This window comes from Hyla sarda, chromosome 8, assembly GCF_029499605.1.
Source record: "Hyla sarda isolate aHylSar1 chromosome 8, aHylSar1.hap1, whole genome shotgun sequence".
Lineage (NCBI taxonomy): Eukaryota > Metazoa > Chordata > Amphibia > Anura > Hylidae > Hyla > Hyla sarda.
In genome coordinates this window covers 175364008-175383370 of record NC_079196.1, presented here as the reverse complement: position 1 = coordinate 175383370, position 19363 = coordinate 175364008, and the positions used below count along the sequence as shown (strand labels likewise).

General features: G+C 43.7%; 1 protein-coding gene across 1 annotated transcript in view; it reads right to left on the bottom strand.

The window, feature by feature from the left end:
* Window positions 1–2435: 2435 nt before the first annotated feature.
* Window positions 2436–19363, bottom strand: part of DAGLB (diacylglycerol lipase beta) — a 33528-nt gene continuing 16600 nt past the window's right edge. The window contains exons 4-15 of the mRNA XM_056536167.1: window positions 18292–18553; window positions 16757–16879; window positions 16504–16631; window positions 15641–15767; window positions 15444–15527; window positions 13989–14066; window positions 13222–13302; window positions 12996–13123; window positions 10217–10285; window positions 6761–6833; window positions 6327–6577; window positions 2436–3694 (exon numbers count right to left, since the gene is read on the bottom strand). Coding sequence (XP_056392142.1) covers window positions 3496–3694; window positions 6327–6577; window positions 6761–6833; window positions 10217–10285; window positions 12996–13123; window positions 13222–13302; window positions 13989–14066; window positions 15444–15527; window positions 15641–15767; window positions 16504–16631; window positions 16757–16879; window positions 18292–18553 — 1603 coding nt within the window. The 3' untranslated portion in view covers window positions 2436–3495. The remainder of the gene's footprint in view (window positions 3695–6326; window positions 6578–6760; window positions 6834–10216; window positions 10286–12995; window positions 13124–13221; window positions 13303–13988; window positions 14067–15443; window positions 15528–15640; window positions 15768–16503; window positions 16632–16756; window positions 16880–18291; window positions 18554–19363) is intronic.

Here is a 19363-nt window from a genome sequence, read left to right as displayed (position 1 = left end):
TGTCTGGCTGCTCACTCATTCTGGCATCCACTGCTCAGGAAGGGGTGTGTCTGAAGCAAACACTGAGGCCGCCCTCACTCACCATGCATATACTTCCTCCCTGAGCCTGCTGTGCTGTGCTAGGTCTCTTAATTCAATAACTGCAGGCTGCTCTGTAACCCCCTCCTCTGTTTTAATACAAAAGTCTGATAGAACGGGAGTGAGCACAGAGGAATGCTACTCCCACCCTCACTTACTGGACGCTGTGCCTGCCTGTGCTTCAGCTGGAACTAAGTTGATTCGGCTTTCGGACAGGATTATGCTCTAATGCATTTTATTTTGTTGTTTTTTATTTTTTTAAATAAGCCATGATTTCTATAAAAAGGAGATGCAATTTTTAATGAAATAAATTAGAAAGTTTACTCTTTTGCCAAGATGTACAACATACACAAGACTTTGGATTCTGACAGAGCCCATTTAAAGGGTAACTCGATCAATAATTTATTAGCTAATAAGTTAACCTAAAGCTGCCTATGTTGGTTCACGTCACTGTGCTGGAGTTCTAGAAGGATGAGAGCAATGGATCTCTACAGGGGCCAGTAGCTTGTGTTTATAGGCCCTACCCGAACTTCTATTCTTGGCCATCAGTAGGGTGAAACTGGTGGCCGGCTAGATAGAAGGGATGACATCTTAGTATATAGGAAAAATAAAAAGTATGATACTGTGCTGTGATAGAGAGAGTCCCAGTGGGGTCCATAGACCTCCCTTGCAATGCTTCAAAACTGAACCCTTGCTGACTGGTTCCCCAAGGTATTAGCATATGGCAGGGGTCCCAGAAGCAGGACCACAGCTAATCATCAGGGAACTTACAATCTAAGGCCGGTTTCACACGGGTGTATTACAGAGACATTTCAGCATTTGTATATAGATGCAATTCCCGGTCTAATCATGGAGCTGATGGCCCTTAAAGGGGTTATTCAGGAATAGAAAAACAGAACTAATTTCTTTCAAAGACCATTCCCGGTCTGTCTCCAGTTTGGTTGTGCTCCGTTCTACTGAAGTGAATGAAGACAAATTGTAATACCACACCCAACCTGGAGACAGACAGGGAACGGTCTTTGAAAGAAATTGGGTCTGTTTTTCAATTCCTGGATAACCCCTTTATCTGACAATTATCAATTCGAGTCAATAGGCCAGGACTTGCACCCATATTCTACGCAACCAGAAATGTGGTTATAATACGTCTGTGTGAATCCAGCCTTAGCAAGAGTCTTTGCCCTTTCCTCACATTTTCAATAAAGTTTTGTGAACACTGGATTTGCATTTGTTTCACCATATAACTTCTATACTTTGCTGATCCTAAGGGCAGATCGTGAGGCTACAGGGGCTGCTGTATGGTTTTATATAACGTATACCTAAGCACCTGGGTTGCAAAGACAACGCAATAAATGTATTTTTTGAAGAATTCCTTTAAAACAGCGATCAGGAAACAAATACAAAAACTGGCGCAGAAGCAAAAAAAAAAAAAAAGGTGCTATAAGGAGGTTTGTGCTGTCATATTCCAAGCAATGACCGAGAAATAGTAAACTGGTTGCTATGGGTTATAACCTTAAAAATGAGCACCCGCTCTCAGAATACATTACACACATGCCTGCACATTCACATAAAACATTTCACACACTCACCATATGTAACACACAAGCCTGCATGGCCGACACGTAAATCCCAGCCTGTTCTTCCTGCTCATTTTTCCTAAATAAAAGCTTAAATCATTGAACAAATAAAACATTCTACCACTTTCTAATATACTTTAGGGGGAGGGGGGGAATTTTTCATTGCTCTTATTTTGTATATATTTTTCCGTAATTTGAGCCATTTTTTCATTACTTTAGCATATGTATTTTGCATGTGTGCCATTTTTGGTTGGACTTGGGTTTTGCTTGCCAATTTTTCTGTTGGGGAGGGGGGGGGACATGGCTTAGTCGGAGTAAGGTTTGTATTTATTTTTTATTTTTTTTATAATATATAATATAATTCTCCCCCCCCCCCCCCCCCCATCTTCCTCTACTAAATGGGTTTCATAGAAATCTACTGCAGCAAAAAAAATGTAAAAAAATATAAAAAATGTGTTAATTTCCTCAGGTGTCTCATGATATTAGGGGACATTTAGCCCATTTGATCTTGTCAAGCTCGAAACGTGGAGAGGGAAAAAGGCACAAATGATAAATTCCCCCCTTTGTGTTTTTTCACCATTTTCAAGATCTCTGTTTGCTCTTATTCACTGACAGCATATGGATCAGGTCCTCTTCTCATCTAAGAAGCAAATACTAAAAATGTTCTATCTAGGCCAGTGTTTTCCAAACAGTGTGCCTCCAGCTGTTGCAAAACTACAACTCCCAGCATCCCCGGACAGCCTCTGGCTGTCCGGGGATGCTGGGAGTTGTAGTTTTGCAACAGCTGGAGGCACACTGTTTGGAAAACACTGCTCTGTAAGGGCTTTACATCTGTGTAGGAACTCCATTTGGGAGTAAAGAAAACTAAATCTAAACGGTCACCAACAGGTCCCATTGGCTTTAATGCTGTCCATCTGATTTTCCATCTGGTGACCACCGAATTGCAGGTTCCCCCCTCACGTCCTCCTGTTCAGTGAACCGAGCGTCAACGCAGATGTGACCTGAGGCTGGACTCCAGACTGATACATTGTAGCAAAGCATTGTGCTGTGGATACCTAGCCAGGAGAGCAGGTCTGTAGCTTCTGGATGTAAATATGAAAGTTCTTTCTCACTGACTGCAAGCAGAGATCTTGAACACGGATACAAAAATATTATTAGAAAGTCATATGGACGTCTTTGTACAGAGATTAAGCTTTAGTTGGTAGACAAAATCAGTAAACCCTTATAGGACGTAAAGAAAGTTTTGGACAATCTTTGCTCTTTCCTTCCATTTCACAGAAAACACTAAAACTGTTCCCTTCACAATAGAATTATTAAAGGGGTACTCCGGCCCTAATACATCTTATCTCCTATCCAAAAGGATAGGGAATAAGATGTCTGGTCGAGGGGGTCACGCCTTGGGACCCCCGCAATCTGTCCCACCTTTGTGAGCTCTCCGCAGCGCTGGAGGCTCCAAATGTGTAGCGCGACGACCACGGGGCCGGAGTATCGTGACGTGACGACTCCGCCCCCTCAATGCAACTATATGGGAGGGGGGCGTGATGCTACACATTTGGAGCCTCCAGCGCTGCGGAGAGCGCCATGCCAGATTGCGGGGGTCCCCAGTGGCGGGCCCCCCGCAACCAGACATCTTATCTTTGGATAGGGGATAAGATGTATTAGGGCAGGAGTACCCCTTTAAACTCAACCATCCACAACAGATAGGATTGTGCAAAATACAACCAAACTTGAGTGCGTTTCTTGTCACAGGATCATTTCCCATGGTTCTGTAGTAAAGAGAAGGTTATTTTGTTATTTCTGTCACCCCAGAGACGTGTCAGGGGGGCACAGCCTGCACCATGGCTTAGATCTGATTTGTAGGAAAGTTGTGTGGTGGTGTCTGGCAGGGCCCACAGCCGGCTCTCTCCTGACACAGGCTCCTCAGCGCGCTCAGTATAATGTCCGGCATGTGGTCTGTGATCATCCTGGGGCTGATGTAAATGCTGCTGAATGAAGTCTCTTTTGACCACCGTGCACTGTACTTCACATCCGAAAAACAGAGACTGTAAAAAGGAGCACACAAGGATTAGATACCTACAGTAAACCAGTGACTGACCAATGATATAGAAACTATGTAAAACAAGACAGAGATGGTTTCAGCTCACTCCTTAATGCCAGGGTCCGCGCCCGGACTGGTGTGAACTAACACCAACGAAAGTATTCAAAGAAATGGATAGGTCCACAGCACTATCTCGTGCAATAAACTTCTTTATTTCAACACCAACCGGTACAGGATACAAAGTAACGCGTTTCAGCCTTAAGGCTAGTTTACCTGGCTGAAACGCATTACTTTGTATCCTGTACCGGTAAATGTTGAAATAAAGAAGTTTATTGCACGAGATACTGCTCTGGACCTATCCATTACTTTGGGTAGTAACTATGTAGTACTGTATACACTGTATACATAATAACTATTACCCCAACTACTACATTAAGAGCTTTCCTGTGAATTCAGTTATGTACAGTGATCCCTCAATTTACAGTGGCCTCAGGTTTCAATATTTTCAACATACAAATGGTCTTTTCCGGAAACCAGACTCATCATACAATGCTACGGACAGTACAGATCTGCAATGGCTGGAAGAACTGACCAATCAGAATGGGCATTCACTGGTAAAACCCCTGAATTACTGAAGCCTATGCACTGACTGGTGTCTGGTAGCGCCCCCTACAGTACAGGGAGGTATTTCATGTTCTGTACTCTTTGCCTGGGCCAGGGTTAGCGTCTCCTTTGGACACCAGGTGAGGGCAGCTATATTACATTACTTTTTTAGGACACTGTTTACTATACAGGACCTTAAAGAAGCTCCTGTCCTCTATATAGACAGTGATTACAGCTCCCAGAAGATCTTTATTACTTTGATATGTAAGGACTTTCTTTACCTGTATTAGTTATTCACTTATTTTACTTTAATCCTCATTATTTTTGGATGACATTTTGAGGCTTTAGAACCAATTACCAGGTTTCCATACATGCGCCCAAGAGTCAAAGATGCCGCTGGCGACCGCGATGTGCGGCGTCTAGGAACACAGCTGCTCTTAACCAGGTAATTTTATTGTAAACTTTGATTGGTCCTCTCTAGTATAAATTACTTTCCCAGCCAAGACCCAGATACTCCCTGACGAAGCGGGTAGCGAAACGGCGTAGGGGTTGTGGGTGATCCTCCCTGTGAGTATGACGCGATGATCGTGGATGTCTTGTGGGAGCCTGGTTTTAACATATTTCTTTTCCCTTAGTGGGAAAGGTTTACATTACTGCCTCCAGGCTTCCAGGCTCTCATAGTACACCTTCGTGATCATATATCCACGTTGTCTCCTTTCTCCTAGTTTTAATTATGTTTAATTTTTTGCCTCTCTCATGTATGCACACTGTGACAGTGATTCTACTGCCTTATATGCTTCACTAATAATGGCAATGTTCTAGGAGCCTTTTATATCGGATCCTCATATCTTTCTAGATTATTCAGGTTTCCATACAGTTACGGTCTTAAAGGGGTACTCCGCCCCTAGACATCTTATTCCCTATCCAAAGGATAGGAGATAAGATGTCTGATCGCAGGGGTCCCGCCACTTGGGACCCCTGGGATCTCCGCTGCGGCACCCCGCTGTCATGTCTGCACAGAGCAAACTTGCTCTGTGCGTAATGACGGGCGATACAGGGGCCGGAGCATTGTGACATTACAGATCCAGCCATTATGGTCCACCCCCTTAATTCAAGTCTATGGGAGGGGGCGTGACAGCTGCCATGCCCCCTCCCATAAACCTGTACTGAGGGGGTGGTCCATGACATCACGAGGGGGTGGAGCCGTGCTCCGGCCCCTGTATCGCCCGTCATTACACACAGAGCAACTTTGCTCTGTGCAGTCATGACAGCGGGGTGCCGCAGCGGAGATCCCAGGGGTCCCCAGTGGCGGGACCCCTGCGATCAGACATCTTATACCCTATCCTTTGGATAGGGGATAAGATGTCTAGGGGCGGAGTACCCTTTTAACATACAATGGTCGTCCTGGAACCAATCAATATTTTAACTTGAGGGACCACTGTATTTGAAAACCATTGTATTAGAATGTTACATTCTAACTGTGGACCTCCATCTTTTGCAAAACTACAACTCCCAGCCTGCCCGGACAGCGGTTGGAGAACACCGTCTCAGTTAAGGCATTTAGGCGCCAGATTCAAAATGAATATGATTTAGAAAAATGACTATTGTGCACAGGGCTTTAAATTGCCTAGCCTATAAAACCAGATATCAAATGCTATGTATGAATTAGGCGCTGTTCATATCTGCATTGTAGTCACCACTAAGAGCCTCCATCAGAGATCATGACTTTGATGGAAAAAAAGATGTCAAATATGACAGACACGTAGGCGGTCACGTGATAGACTCTTATGAGTTGATGGCATCCACCCAGCACCATTGGTTCCATGCTGCCATGTGATGGATCCAGCACTGCACCATGGTATCTTTTTATAACAGAAACCACAATGCAGATGTGAAGATTACAAAAAAAAAAAAAAAAGTTTTCTTCTGATTTCTGAGCAGGCGATCATAGTTTTCTCAGTTGTCGACCCTTTTGGGCTTCGGAGAGGCTGCTTATTGTGTTCTCATTCCATGCAATGACGGGAGACACTTACCATCCTGATCTGCTGTCTTCTGTTATATGGATGATCTTCCCTGGCAGATACAGATGAGGATAGCGAGGGGAATCGAGCGGAGACCCATCTATTAGGGTACTGTATGACGTGGATTTCTGAACCATTAAGGTTTGCTCTGCCAGCAATGGTTGTGTTAGAGATGACATATTTCGGCCATCCAGTTCTGTAGGGAAGTTATCTGGATCACCACCGAATATTTCGTACCAACATCCCCGCAGCAGGATCTGATACTGAGGAGAATCAAAGAGAAGATATTAACAATTACTGGAGTCTCTTTTCTATGAACGTACGAAACTGTGAATCTTCCATGGCCCCCAATGACCTGGCATCCCATTACACATACGCTGGACATTTTCTAGTTGAGCCCCAGACTTCACCCAATGCTGCTCTGCACACAGTACGCAGGCTCATACCTTGGGGCGGTTACAGTTCACCACCATCCTCATTATTCGGTTCTTCAGATCTTCCATGTTGGGTAAGCTCAGTCTGTAGAGAAAAAATACACGACAGTTAATGAGACAAGCTTAAAGAGGTACTCCGCTGCACAGCGTTTGGAACAAACTGTTCCGAACGCTGGTGCCGGGAGCTTGTGACATTATAGCCCCGCCCCCCATGATGTTACGCCCGCCCCTCAATGCAAGTCTATGGGAGAGGGCGTGACGTCACAAGCTCCCGGCGCCGGCTCCAACATTCGGAACAGTTTGTTCCAAACGCTGAGCAGCGGAGTACCCCTTTAATGCCCCTAAATTACCATACAAAAATGTAACCTTCTAACGTACTTTAAAGGGGTTATCCAGGAAAAAAAAATGTTTTATATACCAACTGGCTCCAGAAAGTTAAACAGATTTGTAAATTACTTCTATTAAAAAATCTTAATCCTTTCAGTACTTATGAGCTGCTGAAGTTGAGTTGTTCTTTTCTGTCTAAGTGCTCTCTGATGACACCTGTCTCGGGAACCGCGCAGTTTAGAAGCAAATCCCCATAGCAAACCTCTTCTACTCTGTGTAGTTCCCGAGACAAGCAGAGATGTCAGCAGAGAGCACTGCCAGACAGAAAAGAACAACTCAACTTCAGCAGCTGATAATTATTGAAAGGATTAAGATTTTTTAATAGAAGTAATTTACAAATCTGTTTAACTTTCTGGATCCAGTTGATATAAAAAAAAAAAAAAAGTTTTTTTCCCTGGAATACCCCTTTAATACTTAAATAATTTCCCACTCTTGCAGGGTTATATTACTACATGTACCCCTATGGCCCCATATTCAGAAAGTTACCTGTCAAAATTCTCATTCTGGTTGAATTCGGTATCCTTCTTGCCTGAGCAGAGCTTTCCTTGTTTGCTGCCTGTTTAGCTGCAGTCTTGCTTATTTTATATGCTTTACTTTGTCCTTAGATTTCTATGGCCGCTAATAACGTTCAGAATAATTAAATGCTTTTTATGCCGCTGGGGGGTGGAGCTAGTAAAAATAACTAAATTACACTTACCTACCCTGGTCCCCTGAAGCTTCCATTCCATATTTTTACTATACCAGACCCCCAGCGGATTTTTATAAAAGTGTATTAGCCCCTGAAGCAGTTTAAAAGGTCAGAGCAAGCTCAGAAAGTATCACCAAAAACAACAAGCAGGTGTTTTCATGACTTATATTCCAGGACTTCTGGCTAGTGAAAACCTGCATGTGTTGACCACACCGGGTAACTTTGGCAGGAGTATCTGACCATCTAATGTATATGGAGGACTCTTGACTCTTCCCCAACAGATGATATCGGGGAAGAGTAGGATCAACCACATTGAAGTTTAAGCGCCTGATTCTTTTATTTTTGGGAAGATAAACTGCCAGAAGAGTTCAGCAGCAGCGCCCCTACTAATTCTGAGCGATCACGTCACCTCATGAGCGTCTGCCGTTTGGCCACCTTTAGTGAAGAAGCCTCTATACCATAATTCTGTGTATATTACTTCAAAAGGTATAGTGGCACTATTGTTATGAAGTAGTCAGGGTCACTGGGCAGCGGTCCCTCAATCACAGCGGGAGACCGAAGTCCTGAGTGTGCGGGTCTGGCAGTGCTGGGAACCACACACACTGCCACTGAAGAAGGGGACACCCCGAAACGCATTTGGCTTGTTAAGGATTACCTGACCTCATACCACTCCGCAAATAGACTTTATATGGACTATTTCCTCTAATATCTATTCTCAACAGCTGCAATACCCTCATTTCTGGACCCCTCAAGCAGCGCGCTTTCCTCAATTCCATCCACGAGGACGCCGCACTCCAAACACTCACCCCAACACCCCGTCACCTTCGGCCAGCTGCCTACCTGTGCCACTCCGTAGGACCGTCACCTGAGGACGTCAGGACGCGACTACTGTCATCTATGTAGTCCTCCAACTAGGCCGGCCGCTGGTCCGTGCCAGACTGCCGGAACATCGTGCGACCCTCGGAACGGAGTCCTTCACGGGTGGTGAGTGGTGCAGTGCACCGGTTCATTAATATTTTATGCTAAACGGCACAATATCCATCTTTATAATAATACCTGTGATGCCAATGATCATAATATACTATTAACCTGTGATGCCAGAGATCTTAATACTATAATCACCCATCTATATTTGGGACATTCATTCTGAACTTTTATTCAACTCTGGACTGCCATATAGTCACTAGTGGTTTTGAGGTCTACATTTTTTTATTTTTAATTAAACAATTTTTTATTATATTTTTTTCTCTTATAATTTGTTTTATTCTATAATCATTTGGTATCCCCGGCAAGGGCCCTGTCGACCTGTTATATGTATTTTATTTTATTATTAAATTCCTATTCATCCAATACTGGTCATATCTATTTATATTGGTCATATCTCATATAAGCATCATAATTTATATACCTAGAGGACTGTTCTTCGCTCTCCAATTTGGGAACGAGAAAGAACTAAGTCACTAAATACAAATAGAATAGAAGAGACACAGTTACCCGCACTCACCGCTAGGCTTCTGTCGGCCGACTCTGCTTCAACTGCTCACACGGACATCACCGGTTCCAGACTGTCACTGTTTTTGCGCTGTGTGCGCTCCTTCTGGCCTTGTACGGGACTGGAAGAAGTGCACACAGCACGAAACCACTGGCAGTCGCCTCTGAGCGCCCTGCATCAGGTGTGGAACCGGTGATGTCCGTGTGAGCAGTTGAAGCAGTTCACTCCGGCGTGTTCACTCTGCGACTGATTACCGGCAACTACAGGGCGGGCAGCGTGTGACATCACGCCCCTGCCCCCGTGTGAAGTCACGCTCTGTCCCTCAATGCAAGCCTATGGGAGGGGGCGTGACAGCTATCACGCCCCCATCCCGTATGCTTGCATTGAGGGGCGGAACGTGACGTCACACACCGCCCGCCCTGTATTCGCCGGTGATCAGTCCCGGAGTGAACACGCTCCGGGGACTGATTACAAACGGGGTGAAGCGTGCATGATCACGGGGGTCCCCAGCGGCGGGACTCCCACGATCAGGCATCTTATCCCCTATCCTTTGGATAGGGGATAAGATGTCTAAGCACCGGAGTACCCCTTTAAGGCTAGCGGTGAGTGCAGGTAACCGTGTCTCTTCTATGATAATTATGTGTATGACAGCATCTTGCGCAGTGGTTTTGCTAGTGTGGGATGCGCCAGGAAGCACAGTCATAGGAGTGTAAAAACAGTCAGGGGAAACAGTGGGTCCACCATTTCTGTACGGATCCAAGTGCAGATGAGCCATCAGAACACTGTTGGATGCCCATTGTATGGAAATGTATGCTACACATGGGCTCAGTTATATTATATATATATATATATATATATATCTTATGGCAAAAATACTTTATTACTATACAAGGTATATTACCTAGGCACCAGATCTTTCCCGACTATTATCGAGATGATGAAACTCTTGGAATAATCAGCAAGAGCTTTGCTAAGAGAAAAAAGAAAAAGTTAAAACCACAAAAGAATAAAACAAACAACAAGGAGCAATATAAGCAAAATGTGAATTAGAGCACACACTAAAGATGAAGGCACAACACGTGATCAATAAAAATGGTGGATGGATCATACACTCACTCAAGGTGTAATTGACAAGTAATATCTCTCCAGACTCCTCGCTCCCAAGGGATAAGATGGGCTCTGCCAAGATCCGGTGAAACCGCAGTGAAGCGTAAGATAACAGATTTATTAAACTTAAAACATAGATTTATTAATACTTTTAAATAAATCTGTTATACACTACACTGCAGTTCCATTGGATCTTGGCAGTGCCCATCTTATCCCTTGGGAGAGAGGAGTCTGGAGATAATTCTTGACAAGGTGATGAATGGCAAGCTTCTAAAGAAACGTTTTATTCCGCTTAGATACGATAGTGGCCAGAGATACACAGCAGTGTGCAACTGGGTTGGGAGAGATGAGCAGATTAAAGGTATAATCTGCTGCTCAGCGTTTGGAACCGGCGCAGGGAGCTCGTGATGTCATAGCCCCACCCCCTCATGTCGTCACACCCCGCCCCCTCAATGCACGTCTATGGGAGGGGGCGGGCGTGATGTCATGAGGGGGCGGGGCTATGACCTCACAAGCTTCCGGGTCCAGCGTTCGGAACAGTTTGTTCCAACCGCTGAGCAGCGGAGTACCCCTTTAATATTCATCTTTGTGGGGAAAAATGCGGTATAAATTGTAACTTGAATGATATCCCTGCTCTTTATATTCTTAGGTGTCCAGTGGACAATGTCATTTAATGATAGGATGTCCCTTTGGAGTTCTTAAGCATGGAAAGATTTGAGATATCAATTAATAAGTTACATATTATGCAGAATCTTTTTCCTGCAGATATATACAATCATGAGCATAAATGTTGGCACCCCTGAAATTTTGAAGTACTTCTCACAGAAAAGGATTGCAGTAACACATGTTTTGCTATACACAGGTTTAAACCAAAAAAAGAGAGGAAAAAAAGCAAATTGGACAAAATGTCACACAAAACTCCAAAAATGGTCTGGACAAAATTATTGGCACCCCTAACTTAATATTTGGTTGCACACCCTTTGGAAAAAATTACTGAAATCAGTTGCTTCCTATAACCATCAATAAGCTTCTTACACCTCTCAGCCAGAATGTTGGACCACTCTTCCTTTGCAAACTGCTCCAGGTCTCTTATTGGAAGGCGCCTTTTCCCAAGAGCAATTTTAAGATCTCTCCACAGGTGTTCAATGGGATTTAGATCTGGACTCATTGTTGGTCACTTCAGAACTCTCCAGCGCTTTATTGTCATCCATTTCTGGGGGCTTTTGAGGTATGTTTGGGGTCATTGTCCTGTTGGAAGACCCAAGATCTCAGATGCAAACCCAGCTTTCTGACACTGGGCTGTACAGTGCGACCCAAAATCCATTGGTAATCCTCAGATTTCATGATGCCTTGTACACATTCAAGGCACCCAGTGCCAGAGGCAGCAAAACAACCCCAAATCATCATTGAACCTCCACCATATTTCACTATAGGTACTGTGTTCTTTTCTTTGTAGGCTACAGTGCCATGGGTGGAAAACTTCTTGATAATGTTGCGCACTGTGGAGAAAGGCAAATCTAGATCTCTAAAGATTGACCTGTAACCTTGAGATTGTTGATATTTTTCCCCAGTTTTGGTTGTCAAGTCCTCAGACAGTTCTCTTCTCCTCTTTCTGTTGTCCATGCTTAGTGTGGCACACACAGACACACAATGCAAAGACTAAGTGAACTTCTCTCCTTTTTATCTGCTTTCAGGTGTGATTTTTATATTGCCCACACCTGTTACTTGCCCCAGGTGAATTTAAAGGGGCATCACATGCTTGAAACAATCTCGTTTTCCCACAATTTTGAAAGGGTGCCAATAATTTTGTCCAGCCCATTTTTGGAGTTTGGTGTGACATTATGTCCAATTTGCTTTTTTTCCTCCCTTTTTTTGGTTTAGTTCTAATACACATGTGTATAGCAAAACATGTGTTACTGCAATCCTTTTCTGTGAGAAATACTTCATTTTCTAGAAAAATTTCAGGTGGTGCCAACATTTACGGCCGTGACTGTATTAATCTGCTCAGCTCTTCCTGCTCTTTAACATGACACTGATAGATATGATGGCATTTTCATGGTAACAGGTTTCCTTTAATTATTAATGGAGATCTTCATTGTTTAAGAAAAGCAATGCTGCACTGTGCCAGCGTATATCAATTAGGACCAGAAGAGCCTGGAAAACTAAGTCTACTAGAATGTAGAAATGGGGCAGTAGGCGGTGTGGTGTATGAAGGACCTGCGACTGGTAACACTTTTGGAAGTTATGTTCTTATAACTATATAAAAGAGCAGGTAGTGTCACTGTATGAGGCGATGTGCCAGTGACTATATTTGAACCATGTAACTCATAGATGATGCAGAAAGCACCTCAAATGGGCAGACTGCGGGCTTGCGATCAACTTTTCCCTATAATGCAAGACCACCAGGTCACCGCAAATGGCTGGAAAAGTGTTGGACTAATCTCTAGTCCTGTAATTCTCGTTATGAGCACAGTAATAATCTTTCTTTATTCCTTTAATACCAGATGAATGGTACTGTAGATTATTTAATGGACTGTGATGGTGTCACAGATTTCATAGTTTCATAGTCTTACCTGAAAAGGCCCCCTGGTGGTGAGAATGCATAGCATTTGAGAGTAGGAAAGGAACTCCGAAGCTGCACAGCCAACACAGCCGCTGTTCCTGCCCCCAAGCTATGTCCGATAATGACAAGATTGTATTCCTGGCCAGAGAAATATATATAAAAAAAAGGTTGGAGAGAGAATGCTGCAGTGTAATGGACAGACAAACCCGATCACGTCTAGGGGAGTAAGCACTTACTGGAGCGACAGTGAACGCCTGGTTCAATATGCCATCATTTATAAGCCTCCTGTAGATGTAACTTGCAGCCTGTGATATACCCTAAAAAAAACAATAGGAATCAATCTTACAGATTATGTTCCACAAACATGAGAAAAGTAAATCCAGCCATGACAGGGAAGAGGTGATGCAGCTATCTAAGCTCTATAACTACAAGATGCCTGCACACAGCAGCCTCAATAAGAGTTTCCTTGACTCCCTCCTTATACAGGAAAGTGAAAGGTTAAAGGGGTTATGCAGGGGAAAAAAACAACAACTTTTTTTCCAATATCAACTGGCTCCAGAAAGTTAAACAGATTTGTAAATTACTTCTATTAAAAAATCTTAATCCTTCCAATAATTATCAGCTGCTGAAGTTGAGTTGTTCTTTTCTGTCTGGCAACAGTGCTCTCTGCTGACACCTCTGTCAGTCTCGGGAACTGCACAGAGTAGAAGAGGTTTGCTATGGGGATTTGCTTCTACTCTGGACAGTTCCCGAGACAGGTATAATCAGAGAGCACCTAGACAGAAAAGAACAACTCAACTTCAGCAGCTCAAGTACTGAAGGGATTCAGATTTTTTAATAGAAGTAATTCACAAATCTGTTTAACTTTCTGGAGTCAGTTGATATATATAAAAAGAAAAGTTTTTTTCCTGGATAACCCCTTTAAATGGCAGACACAAAGCTTTGTACAGCAGGTCTTGTATAAATCACAGAACCACAATGACTGAATGGACAAGACCTTTACCTTGTGTGAAAAGCAGTCTCCATCCACCCCATCTGTGTGCAGATTCTCGCAGTCTGCTGACAGGTCCGTCAGAACATCCTACAAAGGGTAGAAATCCGGGTTAGTGAAAATGCCATAATATGTAAATGAATGGGATCAAGCACAGCTACACACAAATAAGGCACTGCCCAATCATCCCTATAGTAACATAGTTCATAAGGTTGAAAAAAGACCAGAGTCCATCAAGTTCAACCTATATCCCTAATGAGTCCCTACTGAGTTGATCCAGAGGAAGGAAAAAACCCTCATACTAGAGGTAAAAATTCCTTCCCAACTCCAAATATGGCATCAGAATAAATCCCTGGATCAACCTTCTGTCCATATAAATCTAATATACATAACCTGTAATGTTATTATTCTCCAAAAATGCATCCAGACCAGTTTTGAACTCTATTACAGACTTCACCATGACCATCTCCTCCGGGAGAGAATTCCATAGTCTCACTGCTCTTACAGTAAAGAACCCCCGTCTGTCCTGGTGTAGAAACCTTCTTTCCTCTAAACGTAGAGGATGCCCCCTTGTTATAGATACAATCCTGGGTATAAATAGATCATGAGAGAGATCTCATAGTTATTAGGTCGCCCCTAGGCCTTCTTTTTCCTAAACTAAATAACCCTAATTGCTGATCATCTTTCTGTGTACTGTAGTCCTCCCATTCCCCGTATTACTCTGGTTGCCCATCTTTGAACCCTCTCCAGCTCCACTATATCTTTCTTGTACACTGGTGCCCAGTACTGTACACAGTATTCCATGTGTGGTCTGACTAGTGATTTGTAGAGCGGTAGAATTATTTCCTTGTCGTGGGCATCTATGCCCCTATTGATGCACCCCATGATTTTATTTGCATTGGCAGCAGCTGCCCGACACTGGTCACTACAGCTAAATTTACTGTTAACTAAAACTCCCAAGTCCTTTTCCATGTCAGTCGTCCCAAGTGTTCTCCCATTTAATACATTACCCCAGCCCGGATTTTTCCTCCCCATGTGCATTACCTTACATTTATTAGTGTTAAACCTCATCTGCTACTTCGCAGCCCAAACCTCCAACCTATCCAGATCCATTTGTAACAGTGCCCTGTCCTCTATTGTGTTTACCGCTTTACAGAGTTTAGTATCATCTGCAAAGATTACTACTTTACTATTCACCCCCTATATTATAATCTATAATGAATTTAAAATATCTATTTCTACACCAATACAAAAACCATAGGTAAGCCCATATATTTGGAAAGTACAACACATTACAAAGCTACAGTTAGAGTACATTTACACGTGCGTATTTTTACAGCAGATCTGCTGCAGCAAAAATATGCATGTGTCAACGTACTTTTAAACGGAATATATATGTCCAGAGCTAAAGGAATCAGAAGCTACACAGGTGCATATACAAGTATTGTTCCCCAGACCATCAATTACCTGAAGGGATAGCGTTCCTCTTATAGATACCAAGATGGCTTCTGTTTTGTGATCAAGTGCAACAAAAAATGGGATTTCATAAATCTACAACAGAGAATGAAATCCAATTAAAAATACTAAGAATTCTTTATTTCTATAGAGCACACAGATTCCGCAGCGATGTACACTATTCATGTTACCTGCTGCTGCTGTCTTACCCTGTTATGGAAGCAGATGTGAATGAAGTCCCGGTACTCCAGGCCTGTTGTCTGCAGAATTGAACCAAAATGGCAATTGAAGTGGTCACCCCCTACGATATCACGCTGTGCTCTTCGGTTTTGAAAACTAGAAAGAAAAGGATGCAATTTTAATTTATGAGGAAGTATGATAGGATGGAGGGATTGCCATGTAGCAGACTCAACTGACTGGGCTGCCTTCTTCCATTGCTCTATAGCAGTGTTTCCCAACTAGGGTGCCTCCAGCTGTGGCCAAACTACAACTCCCAGCATGCCCGGACAGCCTTTGCTGTCCGGGCATGCTGGGAGTTGTAGTTTGGCCACAGCTGGAGGCCCCCTGGTTGGGAAACACTGCTCTATGGTCAAGTTCTGATTCTCACATGCCCATGGAGGCACTTTTGTTGACAGGGGTCAGTATGGGCACTATGACTGGTCTGCAGTTACACAGCAAGCTGCAATGCTCTGTGGTATCTGACACTTCTCTATCATAGCAAGCAGGGACTTTTCCAGTAACTTCTGGATCAGTAGCTCTTCTGTAGGATCAGGTCACAAATCAATGATACTGTCACATGTTGTCCTTCACATTGAGTAGATACTAACCTGCTGTTTTGGAGATGCTCTGGTCCAGTTGTCTAGTCATCACAATTTGTCCCTTGTCAAAATTGATCAGATCCTTTATGACTTAACACATTAAACTCAGGAACTGACCAACTTGCTGCCCAATAGGTCCCATTGTCACCAAATAACCCTTGTATTCACTTTACCTGTCAGTGGTTGTACTGTTATGGCTGATCTGCTGCATAAAGAACCATCCCCATCGTCCTAAACACTGATACAACACTCACCATTCTCCACACAATTTGCATAGTCCGGTGAGGGGGTTACTGTATACATAGAGCGGCCATCCATAGGCAGCCGCTGCAAACTTCATGTAGTGAGCAGCTTTATCCAACTCCACCTCCAGATCATCTATCTAAAAAAAAAAGAGAGAGAGAGAATGCGGGCTCATATAGAGATTGAATTATTTAGGTGACTATTTAAATAAAGAAAAGAAACAATTTTCAAAGTGCGTAAGACCCAGTAACCATCAGGACTAACCTCAGAATATGGTGGTGACTGGGACAACACTTCATCTGGATCCCGGCTAAGTTCAACCTTGTCCTGTTCCTGGTGCAGGAGGGTCAGCCCAGCTGCTATATCACTGGGAACCAGGTCTGTGTCCTGGAAGACAAATACCATACTGATCTACAGTGACTACTTAGGGATGTGACACGCCCATATGACTACTTAGGGATGTGACACGCCCATATGACTACTTAGGGATACAACACGCCCATATGACTACTTAGGGATACAACACGCCCATATGACTACTTAGGGATGTGATATGCCCATATGACTACTTAGGGATGTGATACGCCCATATAACTACTTAGGGATATGACACACCCATATGGCTACTTATGGATGTGACGAGCCCATATGACGACTAAGGGATGTGACACGCCCATATGACTACTTCGGGATGTGACACGCCCATATGACTACAACACGCCCATATGACTACTTAGGGATACAACACGCCCATATGACTACTTAGGGATGTGATATGCCCATATAACTACTTAGGGATGTGATACGCCCATATAACTACTTAGGGATATGACACACCCATATGGCTACTTATGGATGTGACGAGCCCATATGACGACTAAGGGATGTGACACGCCCATATGACTACTTCGGGATGTGACACGCTTATATGATTACTTAAGGATGTGACATGCCTATATGACTACTTAGGCCTGTGACACGTCCATATGACTACTTAGGCCTGTGACACGCCCATATGACTACTTAGGCATGTGACATGCCCATATAACTACATAGGGATGTGACACGCCCATATGACTACTTAGGGATGTGACACGCCCATATGACTACTTAGGGATGTGACACGCCCATATGACTACTTAGGGATGTGATATGCCCATATGACTACTTAGGGATGCGACACGCCCATATGACTACTTAGGGATGTGACACGCCCATATGACTACTTAGGGATGTGACACGCCCATATGACTACTTAGGGATGTGATATGCCCATATGACTACTTAGGGATGTGATATGCCCATATGACTACTTAGGGATGTGATATGCCCATATGACTACTTAGGGATGTGATATGCCCATATGACTACTTAGGGATGTGATATGCCCATATGACTACTTAGGGATGTGATATGCTCATATGACTACTTAGGGATGTGACACGCCCATATAACTACTTAGTGATGTCACATGCCCATTTAACTACATAGGGATGTGACACTCCCATATGACTACTTAGGGATGTGACACGCCCATATGACTACTTAGGGATGTGACACTCCCATATGACTACTTAGGGATGTGACACGCCCATATGACTACTTAACTCTAATAAGCATACAGCACAGGAGTGTTTTAACATGGTTTTTCTTCACTATGAAGAAGAATACACAGGTATGGTAGAAAACATTATACCAACAGTTATATAGGGTAAAACCCGGTGACAGATTCCATTTAAATGAAATTATGCAATAAAAAAATTAGGGTAGAACAACCATATTTGCAAAAAAGAGCTTACAGCAAAGTAGGTGCTGAGGAGTTGTGCGATGTTGGTGAAGGCCACCCTGGTGTCATTGTCACTGCCTAGACAGCAGCACAGCAGACGGATGCGGTTCTCCCACACCCTGGTGGCGGTCTTCTTGAAGTTATACATCAGCTGCTCCGACTGGCTGCTCTCCAGGTTGTAACCTTCATCTTTTATGTAATATAAGGCTTTCTTATGTCCCAGCGGATCAAAGACAATGATGACAGCGATGGTGGTGAACAGCATGATGATCCAGCTGTAATAAATGGAGAGACGGTCGGTAAATACAGGGGCTTCTTGTACGTTTTTTCCATAGGCATTTACTAGTCTATTACACACGGTCTGGATGTTTGGTTTGCCATGTGTGTCTTATGAATAACCACTCTGTCTTACCAATTAAACACTTTGAGAAACTAACACGATGCACCGTACTCTTACACAGGATCCTACATATGTCCAATACACAAATCATTCGAGTGGGTGAAGCGTCCCCTGGGACATTAGCTGATGGCTCTAGGTTTGGAAGAACCGGCCCAGCGTTACACCTACACATCATCTCCTGACCCCTGAAGGTTAAGTGACATTCCAACTATCACAATCCTCCGATTCCATCCCTCAGGTGGATTTTTATAAGTATCTGCAGGTCAGGCCCTTTCTCAACAACCTCTCCCCCTCGGAGACCCATGTCCACAACCCTATTGTTCTTGGCTAGCAACTTAAAAGACCTGCAGGCTATCTACACTGCCCACCTACACTCGGGAGCCTTCCACCCCTTGCGTCTATGGGACAGAGAGTTAGGTGTAACTATCTCAGAGTCACATAGGAAATGTGCCCTCAAAAACTTACATAATGCATTTCAATGTTTTCCCACGTGGAATCAGCTGTAAAGTCCCCCCTGAGATAGTACTATACACCCAACAAACCATCAACCATATACCCTGGCACTTCGCAGTTGTGCTGGCGCAATTGTGGTCAGAGGGGCACCTTTCTGCATGTTCTGTTATATGGCCAATCTGGACTTCACGTAGAGCTTTCTTGGAGAAGTTCTTAAATGGGTACTCCGCTG